This window comes from Chaetodon auriga, chromosome 8, assembly GCF_051107435.1.
Source record: "Chaetodon auriga isolate fChaAug3 chromosome 8, fChaAug3.hap1, whole genome shotgun sequence".
NCBI lineage: Eukaryota > Metazoa > Chordata > Actinopteri > Chaetodontiformes > Chaetodontidae > Chaetodon > Chaetodon auriga.
The window spans coordinates 20,386,465-20,402,308 of record NC_135081.1 but is presented as its reverse complement, the minus strand read 5'-3'; the positions used below and the strand labels follow the sequence as shown (position 1 = coordinate 20,402,308).

Below are 15,844 nucleotides of genomic sequence, written 5' to 3'. Positions count from 1 at the left end.
GCAGAGAATTGCTGCCCTTTAATATAACAATCTGCTTAAAACAGTGAAAATGTCCTCTTAGGCTGCACGTGATGGATATTTTCAACACTGGCCGTGTGATAACACCTTGTTAGTTATGACTAATTCAAGATGTGGTCAATTTAAGTGGGTTTTCAGTTTCATTCTCTGCAGCCAGTGATGCAACAACTTAGTCATTGCTGAAGTTCCTGTAGATTAATCCTCTGAACATAGTAAACAACACATCACGCTTTGCAGATTTTCTCCTTTAAATTATGAAAATGAGCAAATGCTTTTATGGACACATTTTAATCATCGCCTCATAAATTCAGAGAGTTTTTATGGTTGTCTGTCAAATACAGAGCACAGTCATAGAAATCTATTAATTTATTTGTTTTTGATTGGTTGTTATTTATATTTTCATCAGCTCAATCCTCAGATGAAATAAGTTGACAACTTAAAGTTCGACCTCCTGTTGCAACCACACCTGCCTTCTGCAGTCACCGGAGCAAGGTGTTGAACCCCAAAATGTAACATGAAATCAGTGAAATTAGATGATTTTGTCTGAGTTAATCTGTAGAAAACTCATATGATGAAGGCTGCTGTGTTTCCAGAGGAGGACCGGTGCCGTTCAGCCCACTGCAGCCGCGGCAGGCTACTTCCGTTCCGCAGAGGGCGACAGGCACCAGCTAGCCAAGACTGTGGCGGAGGTCCAGACACAATAGACTGGGTAAGTTTTAATAGTGAGCAAAATAGATGATTTAAGGTCGATATTTCACTGAGTGACCAGTGTAGACGAATCGGTCTGCTGCCTGTGCGCGTATCCAGGCGAAGTCGAAGGTCAGTTCGTCGGTACACGCGCTGAAAAGACAGCAAACAAACAAGACGGTCGCGGTTAGTCGGTCGCACGAAAAAGGGGCTCAGGCTATGTGCTGGAACGGAGTCGTGCCTTGCTGCTATCTGACGCGATTAATGTTTCGTTGTCTCATTTAGCCTTGAAACACAACCGCGTATCCCGGTTTTCACGTTCATTAACACAACGTAATGTGCAATAATCAGGACAACCCACGTCTAAATTTATGTTACGGTTATCCGGTTGTCGATTCACTTATTAAGGATGCTTAGCAAGCAGCCCCCCCACATACATACACACACACGCACGCACACACACACACGCTGTTCAAGAAGTAGTCCCATCCCTGAAGTCGTTGGGCCTGAGTGTTCGTTGCCAGCTGGGGGGGGTGGTATGGGGGGTTTGCAGGTATCAGTAGCTCTGTGCTGGGGGGGAGTCACCACCACGATACGCTAAGTAAACACCAACATCTAGTGGAATTGAACTATTATACAGCAGTCTGAGCTTCGAGTTTGCGGCTGTGAAACGGTTAACTTAAACGCGAGCGGGTGTGAACCGTGCGCTTAGCTAGCTCGTCGGCTAACGGCAGTTCGCTCGCCGTCACGGAAACGTTAGCTAACGTTAAATAAATACGTGGAAAAATAGCAGCGGTGGAGCTAACAGCTTTGTTTGAGCCCCCACCACCACCACACACACACACACACACACACACACACACACACACACACATACACACACACACTGGTGGAGCAACCAGTTCAACAGATGATTACGAGTATAATTTCACAGGTGATATCCCAGCTCTGACTTTAAACATGCTTCTTATGTTGACTGTTGCTAATAGCCGTCGTCATCACAGTGAAATACAGGATTTCTGTTATCAGAGGAATAATGTACTTTAACTACCAAAACAGAAATAGGTTTGTCAGTGGCTCCCCCACATGCTGTGGCAGGTAACCAAGAGTTGCTTATGAAAACATGCAAATAACTGTTCAGAAATAGTGAAAGTGTCTTATCGTGAGTCCTGAAATTAATCAGCTACTGTGGCCACTCGGGGGGATTAGCATCTGCTTTGGCTGAGGTTAGAAATTACCCTGAAACTGCTCCCCCTGATGTTGTCTCACTAAGCTCATTTTGCTGCCCTGCTTTCTGCCTCAGGTCCCGGCTCTTCTCCAATCCAAACCGGTATGTCGGATGAGGATTCCCGCGCCAGCACCAGCTCTTCGTCCTCGCCGCCGTCCTCCAGCCAAAGCAGACAGAGGGACACGCTTTGCAAGAAGAAACGGGAGAGCAAAGCCAGCATGAGCAAGACCTCCAAGCTGCTCTCCACCAGCGCCAAAAGGTTCAGATGAAACCCCACATCACAAAGTCAGCAATCGGTTATTAGATTCTCACACAATCAGGCGTTCAGTCGATCCCAATATCGCTTTAATCAGAATTGTTCTGATAGTAATTTGGGATTCTTCATGAGAAGAAAGGCACGTGACGTCTAAATCCAAAGCCACCTGGACCTGCTTGTGGTTCAGTTCTGCAGCGAAACATCTTGTGGAACCACCAACGAGTTCAGCTGCCTTTGGAAAGTGCTTAGAAGTACCACAGCCTGGATAATGAGTATCTTCATATGACAGAAGACCCCTTTTAGCGGCTGCGGCTTTAGCTGATTTCTTGCAGGGATAAACTGACAAAAGTGACAGCGAGTGAAAGCAAAACTGACCCCACGTTGAGATATTTGAGTGCAGCTACAGTGAAGTATGATAGTAGAAAGATTTCAGGAGAACAAGCAGTGCTTTCTAGTGCTTCCACCTGGCTTCATCGTTCAGCAGTCGTATAGGAGGAAACTCATCATAGAAGAGGAACACAAGCTAATTTCTCCTCAGACGATAGCTTCAACAGACCATAATGTACACAGTCGTAACATATACTGTGTTCAGAGTGAGTGACTCAGAGCTTCCTTTCTCTCCTCTCAAAACAAAACCTCGCTCCTCTTGGTCTTTTTATAGCTTACTCTCACAATCATGGCTGAAACCAATAGCAGAAATCACATTACTCACAAACTGATAACATAAAGAAGGTTGGTTGCATCGGTGATCCAGAATGTGCATCCCATCTCATAGTAATCCACCAGAGATGACAGAACTTGTGTTTTAATTTGGCGTCTTTGTAACCATCACTGACTGATGTGGTTTCTTGTGTGTGCAGGATTCAGAAAGAGCTGGCTGATATCACACTGGACCCTCCGCCAAACTGCAGGTGGGTTTCGCTCTTTGCTTAAAGTCTGTCAGTTGTCTGTTGAGCGGTGCAGCGATCCCACCCTGCAGGTGTCCCGCTGTGGGATTAATAAACGGTTATCTTATCCTGCTCTTACTCTCCTGATACCAACTGCAATAATACTTGAACTCAGATGCTAAGTACTCAACCGAATCCCACTCTATTCTTACTGACCAGCAACACAAGGCTGTAACTACACGTGGTGTCTAAACTGTTTTATTTTAGTCTTGTGCAAGTTTTACTCTCACGTTATTACAATTTTGACATTCACAAAGAGATGGCAATTAATGTGCATCCGACACCTGATCAGTTCAGTGGAGTCAGGAGGCCTCGAGGTGAGACGTTGTATCAGGCTGTATCACGTGCACTCTGGCTGATAGTGATATGTTAAATATAATTTTGATAGTTGTATTTTTTTTTAACCTAAGCAGTGATCACAAAGCCTTCTCCCTCATTGAGAATCTGTGAAAATGCAAATGTTTTCCATTTTAAAAGTCTCGTCTTTCGCTGAGGAGTCCGTCCTCAGTGTTTGTGCGCTGGGACCCTTCGAGGTTCCGCTTCGCTGTAGACATCCAAGATGAATTTTGGACCATAACTGGCCTCCAAACGAGCTGAAATCCTGCTTGTACAAACATGTGAAACTGAGACGAATGTGTAAACGTCAAATGCTGCTCATACATCATTCTGCACAGTGAAGCTCAAACAACAAGTGAAGTAATAATAAGTACAATATTTTTTTGTCTGGAGAGGGACTGTGGACGTTTTACTACTAGGAAAATAAACTTGTCAGATATATATTGACAATGCTTTTAAATGGCCTCAGTTATATTTTTGGCATTTGTGTGCTGCAGTTTCTTGTCACGTCTTTGCAGCATTATACCCAGACACTAATGTTTCTGTGGTGGTTTCAAATCAGATACTGGCTGTGCCTCTGTTATTTCTTATATGTGGAGATGTTTGAACACCAACATTATTTTTAGGCCTGTGCAAAATGTAATTAAGTTGTCCAAAGAAACCACAGTAAGTATTGATTGGTTACAGACTGTAACTCTGTGCACATCAAAGGTATTAATAAGAGATTTCCTTTTTATCCACTGAACTGTGGGTTTGGCAGCATGAGGAGTTTGAATGTGTAATATTGGATTCTGGGACCGTTTTTCACCAATTTTAGACATTTGAAGTTGAGTAGTTGGGAAGATAATTGACAAATTTATTGATAGGAAATATAATGGACAGCTGCAGCCCTAAATTCACTTGGCATTTCGTGTGAGAGCTTGCGTGTGACTGACCCCCCTGCTGCTTGGTTAACTGTAGAGTTGAGACTTGAAAAGTGATCCTGGTCTGGGTTCAGGCTCCCGTTGGCGTTGCAGCAGGTATGCTCCCTCCTGAGGCAAATCACTGAAGGCCCCCCCACCCCCCAGGCTGCCGTTGTGCATCTGAGCCTGACCTCTGACCCCCCTGTGAAAGTAGAAAAGAGAAACAGAGGAATCTCTCCCATCAAGGCTCAGCAGATCAAACAGCCGACCTCAGGCCACAGACCGTCAATATGAACGCTGTCTGGATATTTTCTGCCAACTGGAGGAAAACAGTTTTTTTTTCCAGTCATCAAAATGATGTTTCTGCTTCTGTTGTTGCTGCTGCTTGTCTTCAGACTTTCCCTCGTGTCTAAAACAGCAGCTTCTCGGGCTGTTTCTGGGTGGGAGAGCTAGCTGCCACTTCACAGGCAGCCGGCCTTCATTTGAAAATCAGTGTGTTTGTAAAAATGAAGCTTTTAGTTTGACGTGTTTCACTTCACCTCATGTGACACGGAGTTGTGAAATGTGTGTTTGAGTTGAGGTGAATTGAAAGGAAATGACAGAGAACAGTCATTAATGCAGCGGTTATTTCAGATTTTTTCGCTGGCTGTCATTCAGCATTTCCATTACTTTTCAAATAGCTCAGAAATGACAAGTTATATTTACTGATAACTTGACTTACACCTTCAAAATCTGTGTCTGGTTTTAGTAAACAGGAAATGGAAACAAACAGTAATCACAGTCCTCGGTGAGCTCTGTTTAAAGCCCAGTGCGGTTTTCACTGAAGCCTCGAGTGACAGTCAGAAGATGATTCGCGTCTCTGACTGTATCACAACTACAGCGCGGTGATGTTCATGGTTAAATGAACGTCCTAAATCGTGGATTAAGGATGGATTACTGCCGCTGAAAGTTCTGCCACTGAAGGACAAAAGCAGCAGCAGGTTTCAGCAACGTGCTCGTGTCATTCAGGCAAATTCTTAATGGACTTAGTAATTACAACAATGAAGTGTGACAGCTTAAAATACAACCTGCCCCAGCATGATGGATTAGAGCCACGTTTAATTGAGTGCCTCCTATTATGTGACAGTGTGTTTTGTAATAACTTAAATGTTCAACATGTGAAAATACACTCAGGCTTAACTTGTTATTGAAGGGGGGGGGGGGCACATCTGCATGTAAGTGATATTAATGAAACTGAAGTCATTCGTGTTGAGTCCAGGCAGCACTGTTGGTTTTGTGCGGATTATTGGTTTTTTGGTGAGTTTATTTGTGCTGTAAAATGATTGGGCCTAAAGCTAGAGTGTCACACAGGTGGCTCTCTTTTAACCTGGCTAGTTCACCATGGTGACCTCTGCTGCACACCTGACCTGCTGCGGAGGAGGTTAATGTTCAGTTTCAGATTTAAATCACTGATCGATCCTCACGATATTCTCTGTGAGCTCAACAGAGGGATGCGTTCAGCGTACATGCAGACTGACAAACTGTATGTTGGTGGTGTCAGTGAACGCCACCTGTTATCTGAAACTGGATTTCACTGCCGCTGCTGCACTTGATGTTCAAGCTGTGTGACTGTTTTAAGTCTGTAGTGTACATTTAAATGGAGGTAACATGACTGCTGCCCAGCTGCTTTTAAAAACATGCACCGCTTTGACTCCCAAAAAGGTTTGGGCCTGTTTTCAGAAGCGTATCCGATGTAGCTCAAACAACTAACATCTTCTGTGAAATCAAAATGAATGAATCCTGTATCAGACTCTTGCATCTCTTAATGGTTTATCATAAATGCAGTGTTTTTAGAGTGAGGAGGAGTGTGTGTGTGTGTGTGTGTGTGTGTGTGTGTGTGTGTGTGTGTGTATGTGTGTGTGTGTGTGTGTGTGTGTGTGTGTGAGTTTGATATGCGTTCATATCATTAAAATCACTTGGAAGTCGAAGCCTTTCATGTGGTGGACGTTTTCATCCGTCTCATGTCCCGTCATGTCTTTTAACACCCATTAAAAAGTCCACACTGTGCTCTCCACATCGATTTATACGTTGTAGCTGGTGCCAAACGTCCGTGGTTAACGTGGATCAAAAAAGCACCGCGGAGCGCAACATCTGCCCCAACACCCCCGAAGAGTTTTGGATCAATACTATTATGTCTTGTATTCATGACCCCAAGGGGTTCAAGACCACATGTTCTGCATGTATGAGGGATAAAGGCTGGGCTGCTTTGAGGGGAAATCAATACAGATTACAGATCATGACGCATAGACACACCATCAGGGATTTGCTTTGAACTGAGGCAACTTCAGAATGATGCACAGGGGAAAAGGCCCTCTCATCACTCTTCATTTAACGGGAAAATATACTGAAATCAGCACACCTGTTAATCTGCTAGAGTCATTTTGCGGAAATGCATCAATGGTGCTGCATTTTATATTAAAATTATAATTATTAAACACATGTTAAATGAGACAATTTGCACACATTACGTTTGCTTTCATCCATCAAAGACAGCGCAGCTCCGAGCTTTCCCGTGATGATTTTCCCTTGATCCTTTGAGCCTCAGACATGATGGAAATACTTGATACAGCATCTACTCCTGCAGATCGTGCTTGACTTTTGGTGGAATTTCCCTTTAATGACACATGTTGAGCAGATCTTTAATGGAAGGCGGCCGTTACACTCAGCTTTACTTCATCACCTTGTCGAAGAAAGAAATTCAACACCCACATACTCCACCGTGCTGCCAGGAAGCTTCAGTCATGCAGCGATTCATCATGCACACAGTACATGAATGAGTCTGACTTTCACACTGTAGTACACACTGCATCAGATACTCCATTGATGTAGATCCAGATGCATCAGTTTGAAGCAACAGCAGCATAAAATCTGATGTCCTGACACTCCTCCTCAGCGTGTGGGCGTCTGTGTTTCCCCTGACTCTATTTATTATCCTGTATTTGCCTTTTTTTTTCCTGTACGTCAGGACCATCTAGAATGGTAAATACTATTAACCAAGAAAGATAAGAACAAACATCGATTCTTTAAAGAAAGGGCAAAGAACTTTGATTTTGTGTTCCCTCGGCGGCCCCTGTGGGCAGGAGCAGTGTGAGCAGCACCTCCTCGTGTTCTTTCACTGCCCCCTTTGCTGCTCATGCCACAGCATCAGCCATAAGCACAAAATACAATGTCAGAAGTAAAATTCTGTAAAGGAGAATCGCCTCCTGTTTCCTTTTAACTGACTAATGTACTGCTCACTGTGAGACGTTGTCTGGGAAATGTAAAATTCAGCTCTCCCGTCCTGTGTTTCGTAAGTCATTTGGTCTGATTTCGTGGTGAATCAGACCTGGTGTCAGGCTTTAAGAACAGCTGCATGGAAATAACCAGTTTTCTCACTGATGGTCTCGTAGCTCAAAGAGAAGCATCATTATTGAATTGAGAAAAACTCTTTGTAGCTTCTTTAAAATGTAAATATGAGTCGTGCACAGCAGCAGATGAATCCATAATGTTTTTGGAAAATGGAAATGAAGATGATTTGAAGGTTTGGTATTCAGCACCATCCTGCATGGATGCGTCATTACGCAGTGGTTCAGTTTTTGTGACTGAGTAAATGTAAGTGAACGCATGTTTCTGCCTGCAGTGCTGGCCCAAAAGGAGACAACATCTATGAGTGGAGGTCGACCATCCTGGGACCACCGGGCTCCGTGTACGAGGGAGGCGTCTTCTTCCTGGACATCGCCTTCACGCCAGACTACCCCTTCAAACCCCCCAAGGTACTGACTTAAGTACTACGTATGCCTGTTGGCACGTACTTGAAGTTGTGTACAAATACCACCTGTAGTCACCTGGCTTGGTTTGAAAACAATAACGAGACAAAATTATTTTAGTACTTTTAATGAAAATCTGAACACTTGGCAGCTGCATGTTGAGGCCAGAGATTACCGTTCAGAGGGAAAGTGAAGTACGTTACTCAGAAATCCTTTAAACTGCTCACAGCTGACGGGTTTTGAGGCTGTAATATGAAAGTAGAGATCTGACGTGGGGGAGTTTTGCTGTGCTGTCACAGATGGATCCATTAGGTTTAGCTTTGAAAATGTTGCTTAAAGGACACGTCTGGTGTTCTATATATAATCAAATCCCACGAAAGGACTAAAATTAACTGTGTTTGTGCGTCCTTAATACTTTCTGACTTTTCTACCTTTGACAGTCAGAATTGAGCCTGTCGGTTCTAATGCAGATGTAAAATTTTCATGAATGTTTACTTCCTTTTTTAAAAATAACTGGCTAAATAATTTCCCTAAACAGCACTGGGTTGAGTGTGTTTCTGGGTATTTGTTGGGGACTATTCAAAGCCACAGATTGGACTTAAAATCCATTTTCCCAGCAGCAGGATGGTGAATGTGAGATCAGCTCAAAATAAAATGGCATGTGTGTGCGCGAGTGTGTGTGTGTGCAGCAGCATGTTTGAATGATGTGGTTTTAATAGTTTTTGTTGCAAAGAGAATAACAGTTCACTGCTGGTTTTGGTCTTTTAATGGATATTTATTGACAACAGAGAAACTGCAGAATATCAGCAGACTTCAGAGCAGACAGGAATGATGCACCGAAGTCTCTTCAGTAAAGTTTAGCTCCTGTCGGATCTCTTGTAGCTAACTAGTAGCTCTAGCTTGTGTGTTTGCCTGAAGCATTGGAGCAAAGACAAAATGCGTACTGTCTTTTCTGTGAGACACAGCTCCTCCTGCTCTGGTTTACTGAGCTGCATTCACACATGCACTGCTACCCTGAACTTTTACAGACATTAACCGGGCGAGCTGAGTTTGTGTCCACAAATGTGCCAAACAGGACTTTACCCTCCCAGCTCCCTTGTACAAAGTCTGTTCAATGTCCGAATGAGCGCACGTGTGAATGGAGCAGCTCATTGTCTGGAGAAAAGGCGAGCGACTGGGTGTGCTGATGACGTTGCAGAGAGTCTAGCTGCCATCGTTCCGATTGTGTCCTCCTGCACGCTCCATCCAGCCGTCACCCCTCGCCTAAACCAAAAGTAGTATTCCCAGTAAGCGAGAACGCGTCTGACACGAACAGATGTCCTACATGTGTGAAAGTGTAACTCCAGACGATGTCCGCACGTTGTCTGGAGGTGGTTTGAGAAAACACACCAGCGCGTGTACAAGCAGAGACTGAGATGAACACAGTGCACAATGTCTTTGAAACCTGCAGATCACACACAGGTTTCCTCAGGTCTCTGTGGAAAACAGTGGAAAGTGTGGAATGTTGTTGGTCCTGATTTTTGGAAAACATTTTTAGCATCTGCTCTCTAATGAACATGGAGATCCACTGCAGGCCTTTAGGAGACGCCACAGAAAGTCGCTTTTCGGACATTAGTGTGGTCTTCTTTCATTTGCTAATGGATTTCTCCATAAGAGCTTTCTCATTTTTCTAGCTTCACCGTGGATCCTCTGGTGTAAATGGATTAAATGTACTGTACTTTCCGCTGTCTGTGCACAAGAGTAGATGAATACTGGTTCATTTGTTTGTCTCCACACAATTATTTGGACCGGTTAAGCTACTTTGTGTAACAAATATGGTCAGCAACAATAAAACAGCCTGTTCTGGAGAGATAATGACAAAACAAGGAGCTCCTCTTTGTGTCGGGTGTTTTTTTCTGCTGTTTGTTTTTAGCTAAAGCAAACCCTTATAGAACATCGTATATATTTCTCAGCTGTTTATTTTTGACAGAATATTGTGGTTTGTGTGTGAGAGAGAGAGAGAGAATGGAAAGTTTGGTTTCCCGTGTAAATGTCAGCAGGAAATAGCCGTGTGAAGTTAGAAAGGCAAAGGTAGATTTTAAAGTATTCTTTTTATCTGAGAATCTGAGCCGAGTGCGAAACGTCGTCCTTCCTAAACGCTTCGGCGCCTCTGATGCTGCTCGCACTGCAGACCTACGCTGACACGTAAAAACAGCTGACGTTTCCCACAGCTCACTGCTTCCAAAATAATTTGGTTTCCAGTGTTTCTATCAGAACATTTGCTGTGAAATCACTTGCTTTCACCTTCGCCTCCATAGTGATTGAAAGGTCGCCGTTGCAGCAATATGTTAATCACAAGGTCCCCACATACCCTGCTTTATCGTTTATTTCGTTATAAATGGTTCATAATTCCCCAAATGAACGTCGTGCTGTATTGAACACTTGAAACTAGCGACTGAGACCTTGAACTCATCAGGAAAATGTTTACTGAGGTAATAACAAGTGAGAAGAAAGGTCATCTTCTCATAGACTTCTATACAATCGAACTTCTTCTTGCAACCAATTGAGTCGCCCTCTGTTGGCCATTAGAAACAACGCAGGTTCCCACATTGGCTTCACTTTTCAGACCCACAGACTGTGTCCACTTCTTTGAACGGTCTGTGGTCAGGGTTGTGCTTCCTGGCATGTAGAAGTACCTCTGTCCAACCACCAGAGGGCTTACACCTCCTGTCATACAGCCCCGCTTCCAAAAAACTGGGACGCTGTGTAAACCATCACAGTTGGATGTAATGTGCGTCCTCACCAGTAGATGCCACTAAATCCTCCTCACCAGTCATCTGTATCTATAAACAGTGTTTTTATTTTAACAGTTTATCATTGAACTTTCTGCATTAATAAACTGTTTTTAGTTCATGTGTGACTGCTTTAGATGCTGAGTTGCTTAGACATTACAGTTGTGAAGGAAAATGAATATAAAAAGCTTGCAGACATACAAATCTTCCTTAATACTGCAACAATATGTCACATTACACATCCTATTACAGGATTATGGACTGTTTTTAGTGTATCTGATGTGGTTAAATCTGTGAACTGAAATGTTTCTGTCACTGAACTGCTGGTGTGTCTGCAGGTAACATTTCGTACGAGGATCTATCACTGCAACATCAACAGTCAGGGGGTGATCTGTCTGGACATCCTGAAGGACAACTGGAGCCCCGCCCTCACCATCTCCAAGGTGCTGCTGTCCATCTGCTCCCTGCTCACAGACTGTAACCCAGGTAAGACTGACATCTAAGAGGGTTTGAAACCGCAGGCTGCTGATTGGTTGGCAGCCTGAGGTGGCCTTTGAAAGTTCAGTTTGGTTTTAACACGTTGGGCACACTGCAGCGAGCAGCAAACAGAAACATTTCACACTTACTCTGACTGGTTCATTGAAATCTTCTGCCTGTTTGCAGCAGGAAGTGGTGGCAGCTGTGTTTTTTCATTTTCTGTCTCTTCAAATCTCAGCGATCTCTGCTCCACCTTTCATGTCACGTCAGATATTTGTCCATGAGGAGACAAAGCAAAGCGTTCAGGCGGTCGCTGTTCGAGTTCGTTAAATTCAAACCCGAAATCTATAGTTTTACTCAACATCATGAATCTGAAACTGGTGTATAATTGCTGCCACCTTGACAGGAAACCCAGCGTCATCTGGACATCCTATTCTGTTTCTAAATGTACTCTGCACGTAAGAGTGAAAGCACACAGGGAGATTTTCCATCAGGCAGCAGACAAAAGTTATTTCTGTGCCACAGGAGACGCACTCGATTTGCTTTATCAGTAGATCGTGAAGCTAAAACAACTTTCCAATGTGTGAAGCACAGAGTTTGAATCAGGTAATGTGAGGAAGTGGAATCAGTACTAACATTTCTAAAAATCGTCTTTGTTTTTCCGACACACCTAAAATTGTTTTTTGTGAGCCAGATGTTAATTGAACACAATTAATAAATTGATCAGAAACGATGTTGGGGGGAGGAAAACCTTTCCAAGCCCGTCCGCGTCTCCTCCTCACAGATCCACTTAACGTGCGACCTGTTTTTCCATTCAGCTGATCCTCTGGTGGGAAGCATCGCCACCCAGTACACGACTAACAGAGCAGAACATGACCGAACAGCCAAACAGTGGACAAAGCGATACGCCACATAAACCCACCGAGGACGGCGGCGGGAGGAGGACGAGGGGTGGGGGGGCTCCGGGTGGTTTGTGTTGGGGGGTTATTTGTATCTCAGATTTTTAGTACTTTATTGTCTGGTATATTTTTTGCTTCCTGATTAAGTTATCTCTGCAAATATGGTAATAAAGGAACACAATGGAAAGGAAGTCGTGTCTGCCTCTCTTTTTTTTTTCTTTTTTTTTTTACATTGTTACAACATGTAGTTGTACTGCATGGTTATTAATATTTGTCATTAAATGTTTGCTGTGAACACCCGAAACTGGAGGTTGGTTTCAAAAACATCATGAACAATATGGTAAAACAGTTGAATATGAATATGAACATGAAATGGGTCTTTACAGGAGAAGCTGTAATTGTTGACAAATACTGTAGATTATATATTATATACTCAGACAGGAAAGTATTTAGAGACTAAAAGAAAAGTACAGAATATCTCCAGCCTTATCCTTTAAAGAATGGCAGAGTTAAGGTATTTTTCATTTGCATTGGCAATGAAACGGTCTAACTTTCTCTTCCTGTGAAATGTTCATTAAGTAGAAACTGGACCGATCTCCAAAAGTCATGAAGTTAAAGATGAAATTCTCGTCAACATTTTAAGGCAGATTCGTCCATTATTTTTGTGTCTGTACAATTTTAGGAAGGAAAAAGGAAAAGAGCACCATCTAAAAGATTGGCCGGACCAAAAGGTTTGAGCTTTCAGACAGCTTCTACCAATGTCTCTGATGTGAATCAGCTTGATTGTGCTTTGGCTTGTTCACAGCCATCGTTAGGAAACACCAGGTGATGCAAATTCTAAGGCTTTATAAACTCTGAGACCTCGAACACCGTCCCAACAATCAGCAGCCATGGGCTCCCGAGGCAGCTGCACTCTGAAAATTAAAGTAACTGATGATGCTCTGATCTGCTGTGCAGAGACACCTGCACAAATATGACCTTCATGGAAAAGTCATGAGAAGGAAACCTTTCCTGCCTCGTCACCACAAAATTCAGCATCACAAGTTTACAAATGAACATCTGAACAAGCCAGAAAAAGTCCTGTGGACTGATGAAGTTCAAGTACACTATGAGCAAAAATGGTGCAGGCTTTCATGAGCTCTTTTCCTTTTTTGTGTAAAATATTAAAGAAATGTGTCATCTTGTACTTCATGCTGTTTGGAAATCAGGTCATCTTTTACCTGCTTAGCTTTTTACAGTCATACAAATCTTAACCAACCTTTCAATGGCACTAATTTTCTTCCTCTCGAACCAGATAAAAGTCTCCTTTTCATGAGACACCTGGTCAAGACAGCAGCATAAAATCAGCACAAACTGAGACATCTGTAACACTACAGAGGAGATATTTCAATAAATCTGCTTCTAAGTTGGATCTGAGTGTGTTCACTGTTAGCTCTTAAAATACTTCTGATGGCTGAAAGCTCTTGAGGATCGTATGTCCTGCCAAGAGTGAACCATTCCACAGAGGCCTGAACCCTGTCCAGACAGCTGAATCTGGTAAATAAATACTCTCTCTGCTGGTAGTACTCATGCTTTTCAAACTGACAAAGGGATCTTTGCCTCTGTTTCTTTAATTGTCAGAGCATCTTTTCCAAAAACCCAATATATCATTCTCTGACAACAACAAAAACAACTCGAGTTAATACATCACTAATTTTCCAAACACGGTTTTGTACATGTGCAGCAAGATCCTAAAACTGACTCAACACATCCCACTGGGCAGCAGTTAAATGTTAATCATTCACATCAGTCATACACATTGCAGGTAACACGTGTAGCTGAGCCTGAGAGGTTCACTATCAGCCAGAGAGAACAGAGATTTATGATCCAGTGAACATAAAATAATTAAAGGGTTAATCAAGGACACGGTGTTCCACCCACCTACGTTATAGAGCTTTGGAAACTGGCAAATCTGCAGATGTCTGTGTTGAAATGGGGTTAAGTTGGGTTGAAAAGGAGTTTTTTTAGACGTCTAGGTTAAGTATAACATGATGCAGTGATTATATTTCAGAGGATAACTAGGACCACAGTGAAATATAAAATCCTGTCTGTGTTCGTCTATGATGTCTTGTTATATGTCAAATATATGCTAAAAGTATTTTTTGAGTGTTTGATACCAAGATCGTTGTTTTTTCTTCCTGTTGAACACTTAAATGGCTTTGATGCCAACTATTGAACACTATTGTAATGTGTTTTGAGCTAAAGATTACATTCTGATGCAAAGCATGTGGAAGGTTTACTGTGTTCACCATCTTGGTTTAGCTTGTAAGCGTGCTAACGTTTGCCCTTTAGCACTAACCACAGAGCACAGCCGAGGCTGTCTGGAATGTCATTGGTTTTGCAGGTATTTGAACATAAAGTACTGGACAAATTAAAATCTTTGCCAGATGTTTGCTCCAAACTGCAGTTTAACTGTGGCTTTAAATGCTGTTTAAGTTTAGCACATGTTATCTATTTGTCTAAAAAACTAACTTCTCAGCCCAGTTTGACCTATTTTTCACCTTGACACCTGTATGTCTTTTGACCTGAGAATAATCAGATCTTGATTGCCGGGGGAGTTTGGGGACTTCCATGGGGCTTAACAAAATGACAAATAACGCAATTTCACTTTCACCTCACTTCTTACAAGTCTGCGTGTACAGAGGGGGGGTTGTTTTCTTCTACAGATGTAAATCCTGTAATTCTTCATAGGTGTCATCTTGTCTCTGATTGGCTAAACTGAGAAGTCAAAGGCAGTAACACAACACACTTATTTCAATCTGCACAAAGTCAAAGCCAGAGGGCTGCTTGGGGGTTAACTATGAACAGATCTGAAACGTATACCGCTGCATGTTGAATTTAGTGGGGAAAGCAGGTCATAAGTTATGAAGTAGTGATTTTAAGTAGGATATGAATTCAGCCTGAGTGGCTGAAAAGGGGAAAAAACTCCACCCACCCATATCAACTGATAGTGACGTGCATGTTTTTGTACAAATACAAGTGAAAGCAGCAGAAGTTTTCCAAACATGGAAAAAAGTGTTTTTTTTAAGTCTGTGATTGTTTCATTTCTGCTGGTTTAGCAGTTACATGAACATTTAATACACAAAAACATGACATAAAGTTGGTGTTGACTGACATGTTAAAGGGCATTAACACAATATGGACACATTTGAGTTGAGACTTATTAAAATAATCCCTGTTCCAGTCTTTTATTAAAATAAGTCAGGCATATATATGTAGGTCTACCATTTATATATGAACTGTATGTACACATGTTGATGGACAAACTCATACATACGTGCTCATTATGCAGACTGGCCCAGTCTAGGATTCTCTGTTTAATGGTCTGTTGGAGTACTATTACTGAAGCAGTAACCTTTTAATTCTAATGTGTAACAATGCAGCATTTTACCAGCTGATCATTCAGTTTGAATAAATAGATGAATCCATAATGTACACCAGTAACTACAAATGTCAAATATATGTCGTGGTGTAGAAAGTACCTGTTTAAAGTAGCACA

At 42.5% G+C, this 15,844-nt stretch overlaps 1 protein-coding gene across 1 annotated transcript; it reads left to right on the top strand.

Annotated features, from left to right (window-relative positions):
• Positions 1 to 599: 599 nt before the first annotated feature.
• On the top strand, positions 600 to 12,493 carry LOC143325100 (ubiquitin-conjugating enzyme E2 E1). The gene is made up of 6 exons (XM_076737995.1): positions 600 to 727; positions 2,009 to 2,192; positions 3,050 to 3,100; positions 8,033 to 8,165; positions 11,269 to 11,416; positions 12,226 to 12,493. The coding sequence occupies exons 2-6, from the start codon at positions 2,038 to 2,040 to the stop codon at positions 12,321 to 12,323; spliced, it is 585 nt and encodes a 194-aa protein (XP_076594110.1). The 5' UTR covers positions 600 to 727; positions 2,009 to 2,037; the 3' UTR covers positions 12,324 to 12,493.
• The last annotated feature ends 3,351 nt before the right edge of the window (positions 12,494 to 15,844 follow it).